General features: G+C 44.2%; 1 protein-coding gene across 5 annotated transcripts in view; it reads left to right on the top strand.

The window, feature by feature from the left end:
- LOC132379868 (ras-associating and dilute domain-containing protein-like) overlaps positions 1 to 19,899 on the top strand; it is a 106,335-nt gene that overhangs the window by 40,654 nt on the left and 45,782 nt on the right. For all 5 annotated transcript variants that reach the window (XM_059948155.1, XM_059948154.1, XM_059948156.1 and 2 more), the window contains exons 8-10: positions 3,538 to 3,650; positions 18,588 to 18,810; positions 19,177 to 19,349. In XM_059948155.1, coding sequence (XP_059804138.1) covers positions 3,538 to 3,650; positions 18,588 to 18,810; positions 19,177 to 19,349 — 509 coding nt within the window. The remainder of the gene's footprint in view (positions 1 to 3,537; positions 3,651 to 18,587; positions 18,811 to 19,176; positions 19,350 to 19,899) is intronic.

Below are 19,899 nucleotides of genomic sequence, written 5' to 3'. Positions count from 1 at the left end.
CACACCAGAATCATTTGATCATTACTAATGCCTCCACAGTCTATTCAGCCACCTCAGTATTCAGTCTTTTCAGTTTCCCAAGAACCTTCTCCTAGTAATGGCAACTTCATACTAATGTCCCCTGACACACTCAAGCTTCTGACATACTGCGTGTCTTCCACAGTGAAGATTGATGCAAAATACATATTCAGTTTGTCTGCTATTTCCTTGTCCCCATTATGACCTCTCCAGCAACATATTTTCAATAGTCCAACATCTACTCTCGCCTCTCTTTTACACTTTATGTATCTGAAGAAACTTTTGGTATCCTCTTTAATATTATTGGCTAGCTTATTTTCGTATTCTTCAGATTGGTGGTGAGGAAGGCAAATACAAGGTATGATATTAGCATTCATCTTGAGAGGATGAGAATATAAAAGCAAGGAGGTAATGTTCAGGCTTTATAAAGCACTGGTGAGGTCTCACTTGGAGTGTTGTGAGTGGTTTTGGACCCCTCATCTAAGAAAGAATGTGTGGACATTGGAGAGGGTTCAAAGGGGGGCTATGTTAGAGACCTCCCAACTATCCAAGGAATTTAGAGGAACAAATTTGTGGAGAGATCACACTACACTGTTACAAGAAACATAGGGTTGTTATAGCAAGTGAATTTTAACTTTCTACATATTGACTGGGTCTTCCATACTGGAAAAAGGCTAGGTGGGATAGTGTTTATCAAATGTATTCAGGAATCTAGTGATCACAATGCCATTAGTATTTAATTAAATATGGAAAAAAGATAGGTCTGGTCTGCAGGTTGAGATTCTAAATTGGAGAAAGGCCCATTTTGATGGTATCAGAAAGGATCTAACTGGATTGGGATAGGCTGTTTTCTGGCAAAGGTGTATTTATTTGGTAAATGGGAGGTGGGGTGAAGCTTAGGGTTGGAAAGGTGATTGGCAAAAGGGATACAGAGCTGGAGAAGGGAAAGGATCATGGGACAGGAGGCCTAGGGAGAAAGAAAAGGCCCCTCCCCCAGCACAGTACAGGCCTTCCAGCTTATGATGTGTCAAACTTTTAACCTACTCCAGGATCTAACCTTTACCTCCCTCATAATGTTCTTTTTTTAATCATCCATGTGCCGTCTAAGAGTTTCTTACGTGCCCTTGTTGTTGTTGTTGTTCGTCCTTTGGAGTCGAAGACGACCACGACTTCTGTCAGGTGGAGGGTTTGTGACTGTGGGTCTGGAGGTGACTGGTGAGGCCAATCCGGGCCCTGAAAGCTTGCCCACATGTGGGACACATGAGGGTAGGTGCTGCAGTGGAAGTGGAGGTAGCTCGAGCCTTGCGCGCGGCACGTTTCCTCTGAGCCTCTGCGGTGCGTCTGATTTCTGCTGCATACGCTCCTTTAGTGGTCCTGCTCCACCAGGTTGGGCGGTCCAGAGCAAGTGATTCAAAGTTACTGGGATTGATGTTGAGGTCTTTGAGGCAGTCTTTGAAATGTTTCTTCTGCCCTCCAACTGAGCGCTTGCCCTGGCTCAGCTCTCCATACAGCAGCTGTTTTGGTAGTCGACTGTCAGACATCCTGACGACATGGCCAGCCCATCTGGCTTGGGCTTTCTGCAGGAGGGTGTAGACGCTGTGGGTGCTAGCCCGCTCCAGGACCTCTGTGTCTGGGACTTTGTCCTGCCATCGTACGTGGAGAAGTCTGCGGAGGCAGCTCAAGTGGAAGTGGTTGAGCTGTTTAGCGTGTCTGCTGTAGACAGTCCAGGTTTCACTGGCATAGGGGAGGGTGGTGAGAACCACTGCTCGGTAGACCTTCAGCTTGGTGGTAAGGCTGAGTCCTCTCCACTCCCATACATTCTCACAGAGTCTCCCAAAGGCGGCACTGGCTTTGGCAATTCTGTTGCTGATCCCTGCATCTATATTCACCGCTCGTGATAGAGTACTGCCCAGATAAGTAAAGCTGTCGACTACCAGTAGCTTCTGCCCCTTTACTGTGATGTGTGGTTCCTGGTAGGGCTTTCTGGGTGCGGGCTGGTACATAACTTGGGTCTTTTTGGTGCTGATTGTAAGTCCAAAGTTGTCACAGGCTCGTGAGAAGCAGTCCATTTCTCGCTGCATCTTCTGCTCTGTGCTGGCATTGAGGGCGCAATCATCAGTGAATAAGAGGTCTCTGACGACGGTCTCCTTTAACAGCCTGTAGACACCGGAGGTTGAATAGCCCACCGCCAGTCCTGTATCTGACGTGTGTACCATCCTGACAATCGCGGAAGGCATCATTCAGCATAGCAGAGAAGATCATGCTAAAGTGTGTAGGGGCAAGAACAAATCCTTGCTTCGTGCCCTTACTGTAACCATCTCTACCACCACCCCTGGCAGGGCGTTCCATGTATATAAAAAAAAGCCTACCACTGATTTTTTTTCCAATCACCGCTACCTAGTATAGTGTTTGGTGTGACACTATTACAGCCTTGGGCGTCAGAGTTCAGGTTTCAATTCCATTGTCATCATTAAAGAGTCTGTATGTCTCCCCATGGAATGTGTGGGTTTTCTCCCACAGTCCAAAGACATCCGGCTAGGTTAACTGGTCATTGTAAATTGTCCTGTGATTAGGTCAGGGTTAAATCGAGGTTGTTGGATGGCACAGCTTGAAGGGCTGGAAGGACCTACTCCGCACAGTATCGCTAAATAAATTACGCCCCCTCGTATTTGCCATTTCTGCTCTGGGAACAAGTTATTGTCTGTCCACTCTATCTATGACTGTTATCACCTGGTACACCTCTATCAAGTCCCCTCTCATCTTCCTTCACTCCAAAGAGAAAAGCCCTAGTTTGCCCAACCTATCCACAAAAGACATGCTCTCTGATCTAGGCAGCATCCTCGTAAGACTACTCAGCACCCTCACTAATGCTTCAGATCATACCTGTAATGAGACGACCAGGACTGAGAAAATGATTCGTTAAAGGGGAGAGTGAAATCACCTCCTCACTTATTTATTTGGGACGGAGTTGGTGTCAAAACCTTAAGTGCAGAACCAAGTGCAAGAGGACTGATGTCCTGCATAGAAACACTGTAAAAGTGCGGGATCACATGCTTGTGGAAACACCCACTGTGGCTTTTGAATGAACATAACAGATGCTGGAAATCCAGAGCAACACACACACAATGCTGGAGGAACTCAGCAGGTCAGGCAGCGTCTATGGACGTGAATAAACAACTGATATTTTGGGCTAAGATCCTTCTTCAGGACTGGAAAGGAAGGGGGAAGATTCCAGAACAAAAGGGTGTGAGGGGAAGGAGGACAAGCTAGAAGGTGATAGGTGAAGCTAAGTGGGTGGTAAAGGTAAAGGGCTGGAGAGGAAGGAATCTGATAGGAGAGGGACACCGGGGGACATGACAGGCAGGTGAGAAGAGGTAAGAGGCCAGAGTGGGGAATAGAAGAGGAAGGGGGAGGTGGTAAATTATCAGAAGGGGAAATCAATGTTTATGCCATCAGGCTGGAGACTTTTGAATGTTTGTCCCCTGCTAATTCTTGACAACTGATTCACTATCATCACAGATTGCAGCAGTGAGCAGCTTTTGTCAACCAAGCTGGCCAGTGAAGAGGCCATGACGGTGTTGGAGGAAGTCATCATGTTCACCTTCCAGCAGTCGGTCTATTACCTTACCAAGGTCAGTCCTACGTACTGATGCCTAGCTCCCCCTCACTCTGCCTGACCAGGGTCAGCATATCGCTAATTAGCCAAGAATGGTCGGAAAACAGGAGACTTCATCCCTCGATTCAAATTTACTGCAGTTGTTGAGGTTTACCGCACCACAGTGGGCAGCTTTCTTGCTTGGAAACTTTATGCATAATAGGGACTGGTATTTAAAAACCTAGGTAGATACTCCATGGGCAGTGCAAGAGGGAGGGTCACACTGTGGGAAGGGTAGTATTTAGGGAGGGTCACTGTGTGAGGGGTGGTACTGAGGGAGGGTCACTCTGTGGGAAGGGTAGTATTTAGGGAGGGTCACTGTGGGGGGTGGGGGTGGTACTGAGGAGAGTCACTCTGTGGACTCAGTACTGAGGGAGGGTCACCTGTTGGAATGACAGTACTGTGGGAGTAGTGACACTGAGGGAGGAGTAGCTCACTTACGATAGATGAGATGAAATTTTTGTTTCAGAGGTTGTGATTCTCTTCCTCAAAGGACTGTGGTTACAGATTCTTTGGATGTTTTTAAGGAAGAGATGATGACTGAGGAGTTGAGCGTTTGATGGCTCTGGGTCTGTACTTGTTGGAGTATAGAAGAATGAGGGGGGATCTCATTGAAACCTACTGAAAAGCCTAAATTAATTGGATGTGCAGAGGATGTGTTTAATGGTGAGTCTAGGACCAGAGGGCATAGCCTCAGAATAAAAAGCTGAGGAGGAAATTCTTTAGCCAGAGGGTGGTGAATCTGTGGAATTCATTACCACAAATGACTATGAAAGTGAAGTCATTTAGTATATTTAAAGCAGAGGTTGATAGGTTCTTGATTAGTCGGGTGTCAATGGTTACAGGGAGAAGGGAAAAGAATGGGGTAGAGAGGGAAAATAAATCAGCCATGATGGAATAGTGGACCAGACCGATTGGCCTAATTCTGTTCCTATGTCTTAAGATCTTATGGAATTGGAAAGTTACTAGAAATAGATGGGAGTGCAAAATTTTTATCTAAGTAATTGAGGTCTTCGGAAATGTTGGAGCACGATCATGAGACTGACTTCTCTATTGTTCCTGTCTCATATGTTCATATGAAAGAGTTAAAATGTGAATCCAAGCTGTAAGGATCACACTTGTATTTGTTTTAATAAATAAGTTTAAGGAGGCATAGTTCTGAAGTGATTTAATAGCATCGGTTGAGCACAGATGGTGTCTTTGCTGAGATTGCTCTGAAATAGGCACCATGGTAGCATAGTGGTTAGCGCGATCACTTTATAGCGCCAGTGACGAGTCCAATTCCTGCAGCTATCTGTAAGGAGTTTGTGCGATATCCCTGTGACTGCGTGGGTTTCCTCTGGGTGCTCCAGTTTCCTACCACAGTCCAAAGTCGTGCGGGTTAGGTTTAGTAAGCTGTGGGCATAGTTATTTGTTGCCAGAAGCATGTGACACTTGTGGGTTACCCCTGCACATCCTCAGACTTTGTTGGTCATTGACACAAATGATGCATTTCAGTGTATGTTTCAATGTACATGTGGCAAAAAAGGCTAATCTCAAATCTTGTAAAAATTTCCACAATTACAAGCATGTATTCCAGTTGGTCTGAGTTACAGCTCCAGGCAAATATATCTGCATATGTAGGTCCATGTGTATTAGTTCAAAGTACATTTATGATCAAAGTATGAATCCATTATACAACCTTGAGATTCGTCTCCTAACAGAGAACCACAAAACAAAGAATCCCAAAAACAAACCCCATGTATATGAAAATAAGGTTGTCTAACACCTAATATGCAGAAAATAAGAAAATACATCATATCCATAAGAAAATAAAAGAGTAAGTTAACCCATAAAACCAGCCCACATCGCGCCCTGACCTTTTCATTCTGACCCGGCTGTTAACTCTCAGTCCAAAAAACAGGTTCTGTGATTTAATACGCTGGACTTTACTGCTTCAATGCAGCCTATAAATCTTTATCCACACATCGTGCTCGTGGACCTTGCACCAGAGCCAAACACACACACACACACACACACACAAAACTGCAGGCCTCTCGTACAAGCCCTCACATACATGTATATGTAAACCTAAGTAATTCATACACTCATACTGATTTAAGATGGCACTGGTGAACATCTGCAACTTCTGGCTAGTGGCAAATGAAACAAGGAAAACAACTAAATACTTTGCTAACCACACTTTTTCTGGCAAACGATCATCACAAGTAATAGTCTGTAACTTCCCTTTGGTCTTGGAGGTACTTCAATGTGGCAGAACCAAGGCAAGGTGTGATCTGTAGAAAAGGGATGAGTTGCACTTGAATCTGAGAGGGACCAATATCCTTGCAGGCACATTTGCTAAAACGTGGTTTAAACTAATATGGCAGGGGGTTGGGAACCAGTATGATAGAGCTGAGGATGAGCCAGTAGGTTTATTAGTAAATGTTGGGTATATTCTATGAATGTAAGGAAGGATATCCAGAGCTCTGAAAGAGGTTGCTGAAGAGATAGCAGATGCATTGGTTATTATCTTTCAAGAAACACTTGATTCTGTCCTAGTTCCAGAGGACTGGAAAATTGCAAATGTCACTCCATTCTTTAATAGGGAGGAAGGCAAAGGAAAGGAAATTATAGGCCAGTTAGCCTAGTCTTAGTGGTTGGGAATGTGCTGAAGCCTATGAATCAGAATGAGGTTTTGGGGTATTTGGAGACTAATGTTAAAATAAGATCATAAGATATAGGAGCAGAATTAGGTCATTTGGCCCATCGAGTCTGCTCCACCATTTAATCATGGCTGATCCTTTTTATTCTCCTCCATTTCCCGGCCTTCTCCCTGTAACCTTTGATGCCATGTCCAATCAAGAACCTGTCAATATCTGCCTTAAATACACCCAACGACCTGGCCTCCACAGCTGCATGTGGCAACAAATTCCACACATTCACCAACCTATGACTAAAGAAATTTCTCCACATCTCTATTTTGAATTGACCCCCTCTATCCTGAGGCTGTGCCCTCTTGTCCTAGACTCTCACACCATGGGAAACATCTTTTCCACATCTGCACTGTCTAGACCTTTCAACCTTGGAAAGGTTTCAATGAGAACCTCCCCCCCCCATCCTTCTAAATTCCACCGAGTACAGACACAGAGCCATCAAAACGTTCCTTGTATGATAATCCTTTCATTCCTGGAATCATCTTTGTGAACATCCTCTGGATGTATGCAGTATGTGGGAAGTCAGGGTCAACACAGCTGTCCCTGATGACCACACCTGCAAAAGGTGCATCCAGCTGCAGCTCCTATCAGACCGAGTTAGGGAATTGGAGCAGGATCTGGATGAACTACGGATCTTTCAGGAGGCAGAGACAGAGATAGATAAGAGTTATCGGGAGGTAGTCACACTGCAAAGACAGGAGGTAGGCAAATGGGTGACAGTCAAGAGAGGCAGGGGGATCAGACAGAGAGAGCAGAGCACCCCTGTGGCCGTTCCCATCAACAATAAGTATACCATTTTGGATACTGTTGGTGGGGATGACCTACCAGGAACAAGTTGCAGTGGTCCTGTCTCTGGCACTGAGGTTGGACCCTCAACTAGGAAGGGAAGGAGGGAAGAGAAGACAGCGGTAGTGATAGGGGATTCTATAGTCAGGGGGGCGGATAGGAGATTTTGTGGGGAAGATCAGGAGTCTCGGATGGTATGTTGCTTCCCTGGTCCCTGGTCCGAGACATCTCAGATCGGGTGCAGGTTATTCTCAAGAGGGAGAGCAAGAACCCAGATGTTGTGGTCCACGTAGGGACCAATGACGTGGGTAGGATGAGTGAGGGGGTCCTGCGTAGTGAGTTCAGGGAGTTAGGTGCGAAGCTGAAGAGCAGGACCTCCAGGGTAACAATCTCAGGATTGCTACCTGTGCCACGTGCAGGTGAGGCAAGGAACAGAAGGATTATACAGATTAATACGTGGCTGAGAGGATGGTGCAGGAGGGAGGGCTTCAGATTTTTAGATAATCGGGCTTTGTTCCAGGGAAGGTGGAATCTGTTCTGACGGGACGGTTTACACCTGAACTGGAGCGGTACTAACATTCTTGCAGGAAAGTTTGCTAGTGCTTCTCAGGGGGGGGTTTAAACTAAATTTGCAGGGGGCAGGGATCCAGAATGTGAGAGAGGATAGCGAGAGGAAGAATAAAGGACAGGTGGGGACTACACAGTTCCGGAATATTAAGTGTGTAGTAGAGGAAGGTGGGGCGGAACAAGTGATAAGGAGGACTCACATACAGAGGGATGGTCTGATGGAACATGGAGTTAAATGTGCAGAAAGAATAAGTAAATTTAGGAAGGACAACAAAATTCAAAGGGCGTATAGCCCGATGGGAGTTCGGGGAGCTGGGTTAAGCACAATAGGCAGTGATTAAAACAGAGAGAGGAGAAATGGGCTAAAAATTCTATATCTGAATGCACGAAATGTCAGAAATAAGGCGGATGAGCTTGAAGCTCAGGTGCGAATGGGTAACTATGATGTTGTTGGGATAATGGAGACGTGGCTGCAGGGAGATCAGACCTGGGAAATGAATGTACAAGGGTATACGTGCTATCGTAGGGACAGAAATGTGGGCAGAGGGGGTGGGGTGGCCCTGATGGTGAGGAATGAGATTCAGACCTTTGCAAGGGGGGACATAGGATCAGGAGAAGTAGAGTCTGTGTGGATAGAACTGAGGAACAGTAAGGGCAAAAAGACCCTAATGGGTGTTGTCTACAGGCCCCCAAACGGTAGCATGGATATTGGGTGCAAGTTGAATAGGGAGTTAACATTGGCATGTGGCAAAGGTAATGTCGCAGTAGTTATGGGGGATTTCAACATGCGGGTGAACTGGGAGAATCAGGTTGGTGCTGGACCCCAGGATAAGGAGTTTGTAGAGTGCCTACGGGATGCATTCTTGGAACAGCTTGTACGAGAGCCGACCAGGGACAAGGCTATTCTGGATTTAGTGTTATGTAATGAACAGGACTTGATAAGCGATCTTGAAGTAAAGGAGCCATTAGGAGGTAGTGACCATAATATGATAAGTTTTTAGTTGCAATTTGAGAAGGATAAGGGCAGATCGGAGGTGTCAGTGTTGCAGTTGAACAAAGGAGACTATGGAGTCATGAGGGAGGAGCTGGCCAAAGTTAACTGGACGGATATCCTAGCAGAAAAGACAGTGGAACAGCAATGGCAGGTATTCTTGGGAATAATGCACAAGGTGCAAAATCAGTTCATCCCCCGGAGAAGGAAGGATTCATAGGGGGGAAAGGGGCCACAGTGGTTGACAAAGGAAGTCAGAGATTGCATAGCATTAAAAAAAAAAGTATGACAGAGCTAAGGTGAGTGGGAAGACAGATGATTGGGAAATTTTTAAGGAACAACAGAACTTAACTAAAAAGGCAATACGGGGAGAAAAAATGAGGTACGAACGCAAGCTAGCCAGGAATATAAAGGAAGATAGCAAAAGCTTTTTTAGGTAAGTGAAGAGAAAGAAGATAGTTAAGAACAATGTTGGGCCCTTGAAGAATGAATTGGGTGAAATTGTTATGGGAAACAGAGAAATGGCAGAAGAATTTAATAAGTACTTTAGATCTGTCTTCACTAGGGAAGACACAAGCAATCTCCCAGATGTATGGATGGGCCAAGGACATAGGGTAACAGAGGAAATGAAACAGATTGACATTAGGAAGGAAACGGTGATGAGTAGACTGATGGGACTGAAGGCTAACAAATCCCCAGGTCCAGATGGTCTGCATGCTAGGGTACTAAAGGAGGTGGCTCTGGAAATTGCGGATGCATTGGTAATCATTTTCCAATGTTCCTTAGATTCAGGATCAGTTCCTGAGGATTGGAGCATGGCCAATGTTATCCCACTTTTTAAGAAAGGAGGGAGGGAGAAAACAGAGAACTATCATCCTGTCAGCCTAACATCAGTAGTGGGGGAAGTTGCTAGAGTCCATTATTAAAGATGAAATAGTGGCATATCTAGATAGCTGTGATAGGATTGGGCCGAGCCAGCATGGATTTACCAAGGGCAAGTCATGCTTGACTAATCTGTTGGAGTTTTTCGAGGACGTAACCAGGAAGTTAGTCAAGGGAGATCCAGTGGATATAGTGTACCTCGATCTTCAGAAGGCATTTGATAAGGTCCCACATAGGAGATTGGTGGGTAAAATCAGAGCTCATGGCATTGGGGGGAAGATATTGACATGGATAGAAAATTGGTTGGCAGATAGAAAGCAAAGGGTAGCGGTGAATGGGTGTTTCTCAGAATGGCAAGTGGTGACTAGTGGGGTGCCATAGGGCTCAGTATTGGGACCACAGCTGTTTACGATTTACATCAATGATTTAGATGAAGGCATTGAGAATAACATCAGCAAGTTTGCTGATGATACTAAGCTGGGTGGCAGTGTGACATGTGATGAGGATGTTAGGAGAATTCAGGGTGACTTGGATAGGCTGGGTGAGTGGGCAGATACGTGGCAGATGACGTTTAATGTGAATAAGTGTGAGGTTATCCACTTTGGGAGTAAGAACAGGAAGGCAGATTATTACCTGAATGGTGTAGAGTTAGGTAAGGGAGAAATACAAAGAGACCTAGGAGTCCTTGTTCATCAGTCATTGAAGGTGAATGAGCAAGTGCAGCAGGCAGTGAAGAAGGTTAATGGAATATTGATCTTTATTACAAAGGGAATTGAGTACAAGAGCAAGGAAATCCTTTTGCATTTGTACAGGGTCCTGGTGAGACCACACCTGGAGTATTGTGTACAGTTTTGGTCTCCAGGGTTAAGGAAGGACATCCTGGCTGTAGAGGAAGTGCAGCATAGATTTACAAGGTTAATTCCTGGGATGTCCAGACTGTCTACGCAGAGAGGTTGGAGAGACTGGGCTTGTACATGCTGGAATTAAGGAGATTGAGAGGGGATCTGATTGCAACATATAAGATTATTAAGGGATTGGACAAGATAGAGGCAGGAAATATGTTCCAGATGCTGGGAGAGTCCAGTACCAGAGGGCATGGTTTAAGAATAAGGGGTAGGTCATTTAGGATAGAGTTAAGGAAAAACTTCTTCTCCCAGAGAGCTGTGGGGCTGTGGAATGCACTGCCTCAGAAGGCAGTGGAGACTAATTCTCTGGCTGCTTTCAAGAAGGAGCTAGATAGGTATCTTATGGATAGGGGAATCAAGGGATATGGGGACAAGGCAGGAACCGGGTATTGATAGTAGATGATCAGCCATGATCTCAGAATGGCGGTGCAGGCTCGAAGGGCCGAATGGTCTACTTCTGCACCTATTGTCTATTGACATAGACCCCACTCTCAGCAAAACCTCTTCTAACATAAGGAGCCCAAAACTGTACACAATAGTCAAGATGAGGCCTCACCAGTGCCTTATAAAGCCTCAGCATCACATCCCTGTTCTTGTATTCTGGACCTCTTGAAATGAATGCTAACATTGCATTTGCCTTCCTCACCAGGTACTCAATCTGCAAGTTAACCTTTAGGGTGTTCTTTACAAGGACTCCCAGGTCTCTTTGCATCTCAGATTTTCAGAAAGTATTCAATTAGGTGCTACACATGAGGCTGCTAAACAAGATTAAATCCCATGGTGTTACAAGCAAGGTACTGGTATGGATAGAGGAATGGCTGATAGGCAGGAGGCAGCAAGTGGGAATAAAGGGGGCTTTTTCTGGTGAACTGCCAGTTACTAGTGGTGTTTCTCAGGAGTCATTATTGGGACCACTGCTTTTCATATTGTTCATCAGTGATTTAGTTAACAGAATTGATGGGTTTGTGGCAAAGTTTAAGATGATACAAAGATAGGTGGAGGGGTAGGTGGTGCTGAGGAAGCAATGCGATTGCAGAAGGACTTGGACAAATTGGAAGAATAGGTAAAATAGTGGCAGATGGAATATAGTGTTGGGAAATGTATGATAATGCATTTTGGTAAAAGGATCAAAAGTTCAGACTGTAATCTAAATAGGGAGAACATTCAAACACCGGAGGTGCAGAGGGACTTAGGAATCCCTGTGCAAGACTCCCAGAAGGTTAATTTGCAGGTTGAGTCTGTGGTAAAGAAGGCAAATGCAATGTTGGCATTTATTTCAGTGGGAATAGAATATAAAAACAAGGAGACTAGTCAGGCCACATTTGGGAGTATCGTCAACTGTTTTGGGCCCCATATCTCAGAAAGGATGTGTTGTCATTGGAGAGATTCCAGGTGAGGTTCACGTGGATGATTCTGGGAATGAAGAGGTTAACATATGAGCGTTTGGCAGCTTTGGATCTGTACTCTCTGGAATTTAGAATACGTGGGGAACTCATTGCAACCTACTGAATGTTGAAAGGACTAGATAGGGTGGATGTGAAGAGGATATTTCCTATGGTGGTGTGGGTGTCCAGAACTAGAGGGCACAGCCTCAAAATTGAAGGACGACCCTTTTGTACAGAGTTAAGGAGGAATTTTTTTTTTTAGCATGGAATGCTCTGCCACAGACAGCTGTGGAGGCCAAGACTGTGGGTATATTTAAAGCAAAAAAAAATGATCGTTTCCTGATTGGTCAGGCCATCAAAGGCCAGAAGGCAGATGTACAGTGTTGAGTGGGATCTGGGATCAGCCATGATGAAATGGTGGAGCAGACTAAAGGGCTGAATGGCCTAATTCTGCTACTATGTCTTATGGTTTTATGGTCATCCATCTGGTCTAGGTGACTTATCAGCCTTCAGACCTCTCAGTTTCCGTAGCAATAGCAAATGTACTCACTTCTGTCACAAGACACTCTTGTATTTCAGGCATACTGCTTTTGTATTCCACAGTGAAGAGAGATGCAAAATAGTTTTTAAATGTACCCACCATTTTTTTGTCCCCTACCTGTCCAGCATTATTTTCCAGCAGTCTGATATCTATTCTCACATCTCTTTTACTCTTACTAGATCTGATAAAAATTTTTGGTATCCTCTTTTTATATTATTGGCTAGCTTACCTTTATATTTCATCTTTTCTCTCTGATCCCACTGACTCTGCCTCTCATTGGGGTATATCTCTACAGAGACTAGGGGGGTGTGTGTGTGTGTATGTGAGACAATGGGTGTCAGTGTGTTTGCATGGGTCTGAGTGTGTAAGAATGGGATTGTGTGCATGTGACATAGAATCACAGCACAGAAGCAGGACCTTCATTCCATCTAGTTCATGCCAAAACCATTCTCCCATCATCCTGCACTGGGACAGTAGCCCTCCATAACCCTACTAGTCATGTACCTATACAAATTTCTCTTAAGCATTGAAATCAAGCTCATATACACTGCCTTTGCTGCCAGCTCACTCCACACTCTCAAAACCTCTGAATGAAGAGCTTTCCTCTCATGTTCTCCTTAAACTTTTGATCTTTCACGCTTAACCCATGCCCTCTGGTTGTAGTCCCTCCCAACCTCAATAGAAAAAGTTTGCTTACATTAACCCTTCCTATACCCCTGATAATTTTGTATACCTCTCAAATCTCCTCTGAATCTTCAGTGTTCTAGGAATACAGTTGTACTCTATTCAATCTCTCCTTATAACTAAGATCCTCCAGACCCAGCAACATCCTTATAAATTTTCTCTGTACTCTTTCATTCTTGTTTATATCTTTTGTGTAGATAGGTGACTAAAACTGCACACAGTACTTCAAGTTGAGTCTGAACCAATGTCTGATACAATCTCAACATAACATCCCATCTTAAGATAAGACCATAAGATATAGGAGCAGAAGTAGGCCATTCAGCCCATTGAGTCTGCTCTGCAATTCAATCATGGGCTGATCCAATTCTTCTAGTCATCCCCACTCCCCTGCCTTCTCCCCATACCCTTTAATGCCCTGGCTAATCCTATCTATCTCTGCCTTAAATGCACCCAATGACTTGGCCTCCACAGCTGCTCATGGCAACAAATTCCACAGACTTACCACCCTCTGACTAAAGTAATTTCTCCGCATTTCTGTTCTAAATGGACACTCTTCAATCCTGAAGTTGTTCCCTCTTGTCCTAGACTCCCCTATCATGGGAAATAACTTTGCTATATCTAATCTATTCAGGCCTTTTAGCATTTGGAGAGTTTATATGAGATCCCCCTCATTCTCCTGAACTCCAGGGAATACAGCCCCAAGAGCAGCCAGACGTTCCTCATACGGTAACCCTTTCATTCCTGGAATCATTCTCGTGAACTCAATACATTGATTTATGAAGGTTAATGTGCCAAAGGCTGACATTATGAACCTATCTACCAGTGATGCCATTTTCAGTGAATTATGAACCTTTGTTCTCTGATTACTTTGTTCTACCACACTCCTCAGTGCCCTACCGTTCACTGTGTAAGACCTACCCTGGTTGGTTCTATGGAAGTGTAAAACCTTGCACATTAAATTCCTGCTGCCATATTTTCAGCTGATACAGATCCCTCTGCAAACCATGATAGCCTTCTGATCCAGTTAACTACATTAACATCCAGATCATTTGTATAGATGACAAACAACAACAGACCTAGCACTGATCCCTGCATACACTGCTAGTCACGGGCCTCCAGTCAGAGAGGCAACCATTTTATTACCACTCTCTGGCTTCTTCCACAAAACCAATATCTCATCCAATTTACTGCCTCATCTTGAATGCCGAGCAACTGAACTTCTTAATCAACTTCCAAAGTGGAACCTTGTCAAATGCCTTGCTAAAATCCATGTAGACATCCATTGCTTTGCCTTTATATACTTTCTTGGTAACTTCCTTGAAAAACTCTATAACTCGTGTAGACCTACCATACACGAAGCCATGCAGACCATTCTTAATCAGTACGTATCTATCCAGATACTTATATATAAATCTATTTGGCTGGACATGGACACTTGGAATACTGTCCAATAACTTTCCCACAACTGATGTCAGACTCACCGACTTATAATTTCCTGGTTTATATTTAGAGCATTTTTAAACAGCGGAACAACATTGGCGATCCTCCAATCCTCTGATACCTTTCCTGTTGCTCAGGTAATTTAAGTATTTCTGATTGGGTCCCAGCAATTTCTGCATTTATCTCCTGTAGGGTCTGAGGGGTCATCTTGTCAGACCCTGGGGATTTAGCCATCCTGATTTGCCTCAGGATAGGAAACACCTCCTCTATAGAGAATCAATGAAGTTGATGCTGTTTTGCCTCACTTCTGTAGACTCCGTGCTTGTCTCTTGAGTCAACACAGATGCAAAATATTTATGTTCTGGCTCCACATATGGATTACCATTCTGATCTTCCAGAGGACCAAATTTGTCCCTTGCAATTCTTTTGCTCTTGACATATCTGTAGAATCCCTTAGGATTCTCCTTTACCTTGTCTGCTAGGGCAACTTCATATCTCCTTTTATCCCTCCTGATTTATCTTGCATTTATTATACTCAATAAGCACCTCGTTTGGTCCTACTTGCCTAAATCTGCTATGTACCTCCTTTTTTTTCTTCACCAGGGCCTCAATATTTCTTGAAAACCAGGGTTCCCTACACCTGAAATCTTTACCATTTATTCTGACAGGCACATATAGGCTTTGTACTCTCAGAATTTCATTTTTGAAGGCCACCCACTTACCAAGTATACCTTTCCCAGAAAACATGCTGTCCCAATCCACACTTGCTAGATCATTTCTGATACCATCTGTGTGTGTGTGGGTCTGGGTGGGGTCAGTAAGTGTGTGTGTGTGTGTGTGTGTGTATATGTGCACTGGGCAAGATGCTGGGACTTTGATTACATTTCCTGCAGTATCTGCAGAAACCTGGTGATGTGTATGTGGGTCTGCAGTGTGTGTGCGTGTGCGGGATGTGGGACTTTAGTTACATTTCCTGCAGTATTTAGAGTCATGGTGACTGTGTGTGTGTGTGTGTGTGTGTGTGTGTGTGTTTGCCAGCGAATGGACTGAGGATTCACCATTTTCTATCCCACTATCCCAGCCACTGAGCTGCCGAGACCAGGCGGGTGTGTCAGAGTTCTGGTTTCCACAGTCTATAAGAGACCTAGTGATCTGTGTGTGTTTGGCAGGAAATGGACTGAGGATCGAGCGTTTTTTATCCCAGCCACTGAGCTGCCGAGACCAGGCGGGTGTGTCAGAGTTCTGGTTTCCACAGCCTCCAGTCTAAAGATTTTCCTTGTGTAATTAACTGTTCAATTCCTTTGAAAGCTTTGGCTTTTCAGTTGGAAGGTGGAAAGCCCTAGGCAGTGACAGCTACCACTCCAGCGGAACAGGAGGGCCTCTGATGCTCATGTTGTGAAGCTGTCTGTAAAGTTCTTTCACCTCTGTAATATTTTCCAATTAAGTAAAATCTGTTTACTGCATACACTAGCAATTCTACTTCAAAACCACACCAATTAAACAGTTCATGACGAAAGGACTTCTTTGCAGGAACTTTCAGTGGTCACAGTCCCCCACCCTTCCCCCAGAATCCTGTTTCCTTGTGAAAGGGCCCTGTTGAATCAGCTTCCTCTGTCCTTTCAAGCACAAGTCGCAGCTTACAACAACTCTCTATGTAAAAACACCCTCCTCCTTTATCATTGTTCCTTTAACAATTACTTAAAATTTCAATGGTGTGGTGATTAACTTTATTACCACTGGAACCCTTTACCAAGCTATAAAGTTCAAAGTAAATTTATTATTTCAGTACATATATGTCACCATATGCAATCCTGAAGATCATTTTCTTGCAGGCATACTCAATAAGTCCATAATAGAACAGTAACCAAAATAGAATCAATGGAAAAAATGGTTTAAACAACTCCATCAAAGCTTCTGCTATCGTTCATATTGGAGTGAGGATGCCAGCCCTTCTGAGTGTTAGACACAGGAGCAGAATTAGGCCATCTGGCTCCTCAAGTCTGCTCCACCATTCCATCAGATAGGCTGATTTATTATCCCTCTCAACCCCAGCCTCCTGCTTTTCCCCCATAACCTTTGAAGCCCTATCTAATCAAGAACGTATCAACCTCCACTCTAAATGTACTCGATGACTTGACCTCCACAGCAGTCTGTGGCAATGAATTCCACAGATTCACCACCTTCCGCTAAAGAAATTCCTCCTAATCTCTGTTCTAAAGGGACGGCTTTTTATTCTGAGGCTGTGCCTTCTGGTCCTCAACTCCCCCCACCTCCAATGGAAATCTCTCTTACACGACCTCCAAAATCCTCCAGAAAGTAGTGGATAGAGCCCAGTCCATCATGGATAAAGTCCTTGCACAGGGTGTTGCAGGTAAACGGCATCCATCATCAGAAACCCCACCATTCAGTCCATGCTCTCTTCTTGCTACTGTCACCAGGAAGAAAGTACAGGAGCCTCAAGACTCGCACCACCAGGTTCAGGAACAGTTATTACTCCTCAACCATCAGGCTCTTGAACGAGAGAGGATAACTTCACTCAACTTCACTTGCCCCATCACTGAAATGTTCCCATATCCTATGGACTCACTTTCAAGAATTCTTCATCTCATGTTCTTGTTATTTATTGTTTATTTATTACTATTATTATTATTTCTTTCTTTTTGTATTTCCAGTTTGTTATTTTTTTCACAAGTTGGTGCAGTCTTCCACTGATTCTGTTACAGTTATTATTCTTGGATTTATTGAGTATGTCCACAAGACAGTGCATCTCAGGGTTGTAGATGATGGCATATATGTACTTTATAATAAGCTTACTTTGAATGTGAATTTAATTTTGAGCAGATGTGGAGAGGATGCTTCCAATAGCAGGAGATTCCAGGACCAAAGGGCACAGTCTCAGAATAGAGCGATCGTCCCTTCAGAACAGAGACGAGGAGGAACTTCTTTAGCCAGAGGGTGGTGAATCAATGGAATTTATTGTCATGGACTACAGTCTTTGGGAATATTTAAAATGAAGGTTGATAGTTTCTAGATTAATAAGAGCATCAAAGGTTATGGGAAGGGCAGAAGAATGGATTTGAGAGGGAAAATAAATTGGCTATGATGGAATTGTGGAGCTGAATAGCCTAATTCTGCTGCGCTGTCTTATGGTGTTAAGCACCATATTAGGCATAACACCATACAACATAATCATAACATAATCATTTACCTTTGGCCAAGCCAGTGTAGCTTGGTTTAGCAAACAGTGAAAACGAGCAAGACTCATGGGCAGAGAGACAGAGACACAGTTTACCGAGGGGAAATGCAGAGAGTGATTGCTGGTCCTCCGCTGGCACTGTCTGCTGGGAGCTTTACCTCTATCGCTGCCTGGCCAATGTGTGATGGAACAGTGATAAGTCCACTTTATTCTGTATTTGTTTAAATTTAATTCATAAAAAATCTGGAATATATGCATACAGAACATGAAAGTCAATATTTTCATAATCACTAACGTTATTGCATTACTTAACATCAGCCTTGCCTTGTGAATGCCGGCAGGAGGTATGGAGAAAGGTTTAGTCTGTACGTAATATGTGCTGCCCCTCCCTGTGTGACATGATTGATTGCATGACTGTTTAATTTTGTCTGACTGATTAGTTGAAATTGATCCAAAATGCAACATCTTTTTGTGATGTGTATAGAGATCGATATTGAAATTGAAGCCTGATGGTCAAAGGCTGGAGACTGGAGGCTCAGAGGCCTGTCCTGGAGTTGGAGGACTATCCATGTGGGATGGAGAAATGGAGCGTGTTTTGCTGCTGTTTTGTTGTCTGTTGTGTTGTGTGTTGTTCTGCTGAGAATTTGGGGCATGCTGTGTTGGTGCTGGAATGTGTGGCAACATTTGCTGGTTGTCCTCAACACATCCTTTGCTGTGTTGGTTGTTGATGCAAGCAACATATTTCACTGGGTATGTACACGTAGATGTGATAATGAATGAATCTGAAATAGAATGGTATTGTGATGATTCTACACCTGTATGTTTACTGTTGTCTCTGTAGACTCTCTACACGGTCCTGCCTGGATTGTTGGATAGCAACCCTTTTGCAGCCAATTCATCTCAGCTCAGCATGCCACAAGGGGTTAACGATGTCCTGCTGATCTTCCAGGAAACATTGAGCCTGTTAAAGCAATATCAAGTTCATGCGGAGATTGCTTCACAGCTCTTCGCCTACCTCTTCTTTTTTACAAATGCCTCCCTCTTCAATGCCCTGATGGAACGAGGTGAGTGTGAACGGCTCCTCAGGTAGTCAGTATCCTACTCTTTAACCCTGCAGTCTGAAAACACTGCTGGCAATTGTCTATTCTGTATATAGACCCTCTCCACACTGTCTGAGAATGAGATTACAGGCTGAAGTGGGATTATTATAATATGTAGGAATGAAAATTCTGCATTATACCACTACCTCCCTTTCTATGGATATGGCAGTAACATACGTGTGTGTGTGTACGTGTACGCGTACGCGTGTAGTTGGGACTGACCACATTTCTCAGTGTCTAGAGAGGGGCCTCCACTCTGCACTATCCCCCTCTCTGTCATTGATAGACTCTCTGGGGTTCGATCTGCCCCTCTCTCTCTGTGTCCTCTAGGTTCTGGTGGAGGGTTCTACCAGTGGTCAAGAGGAGTGCAGATTCGGGCCAACCTGGACCTGCTTCTAGACTGGATTCAAGGTGTCGGACTCGGGGAGTTAGCTGCTGAGTTCTTCCTCAAATTGTCTACTGCTGTCAACCTGCTTGCCACACCAAAGGAGAAACTCCTGCAGGTAACAAAATTATGTACAAAATTAAGGGAGGGAAGTTTAGGGGAGACATCAGGGGTAAATTTTTTACACAGAAGGTTGTGAGTGCCTGGAATGACTTGCCAGGGATGGTGGTGGAGGCTAAAACATTAGGGGTATTTAAGAGCCTCTTGGACAGGCACATGGATGAAGGAAAAATGGAGGGTTATGGGGTAGTGTGGGTTTAGTACTTTTTTAAGGATGATATGAGTCAGCACAACATGGAGGGCTGAAGGGCCTGTAGTGTTCTGTAGTTCTATGGTAACATAAGACTATATGACACAATAGCAGAATTAGGGCACTCAGCCCCTAGAGTCTGCTTTACCATCCTATTGTGATTGACCCCATTCTTCTGTTGTATCCTATTAACTTTGATGTTCTTACTAATCAAGAACATATCAACATGCACTTTAAATATATCCAGTGATTTGGCCTCCAAAGATGTGTGTGACAATGAATTCCACAGATTCACCTCCTTCTGGCTAAAGAAATTCTTCTTCATCTTTGTTCTAAATGGACAGCCCTCTATTCTGAA

This window comes from Hypanus sabinus, chromosome 23 (assembly GCF_030144855.1).
Source record: "Hypanus sabinus isolate sHypSab1 chromosome 23, sHypSab1.hap1, whole genome shotgun sequence".
NCBI lineage: Eukaryota > Metazoa > Chordata > Chondrichthyes > Myliobatiformes > Dasyatidae > Hypanus > Hypanus sabinus.
This window is presented reverse-complemented; position numbering and strand designations above follow the sequence as displayed.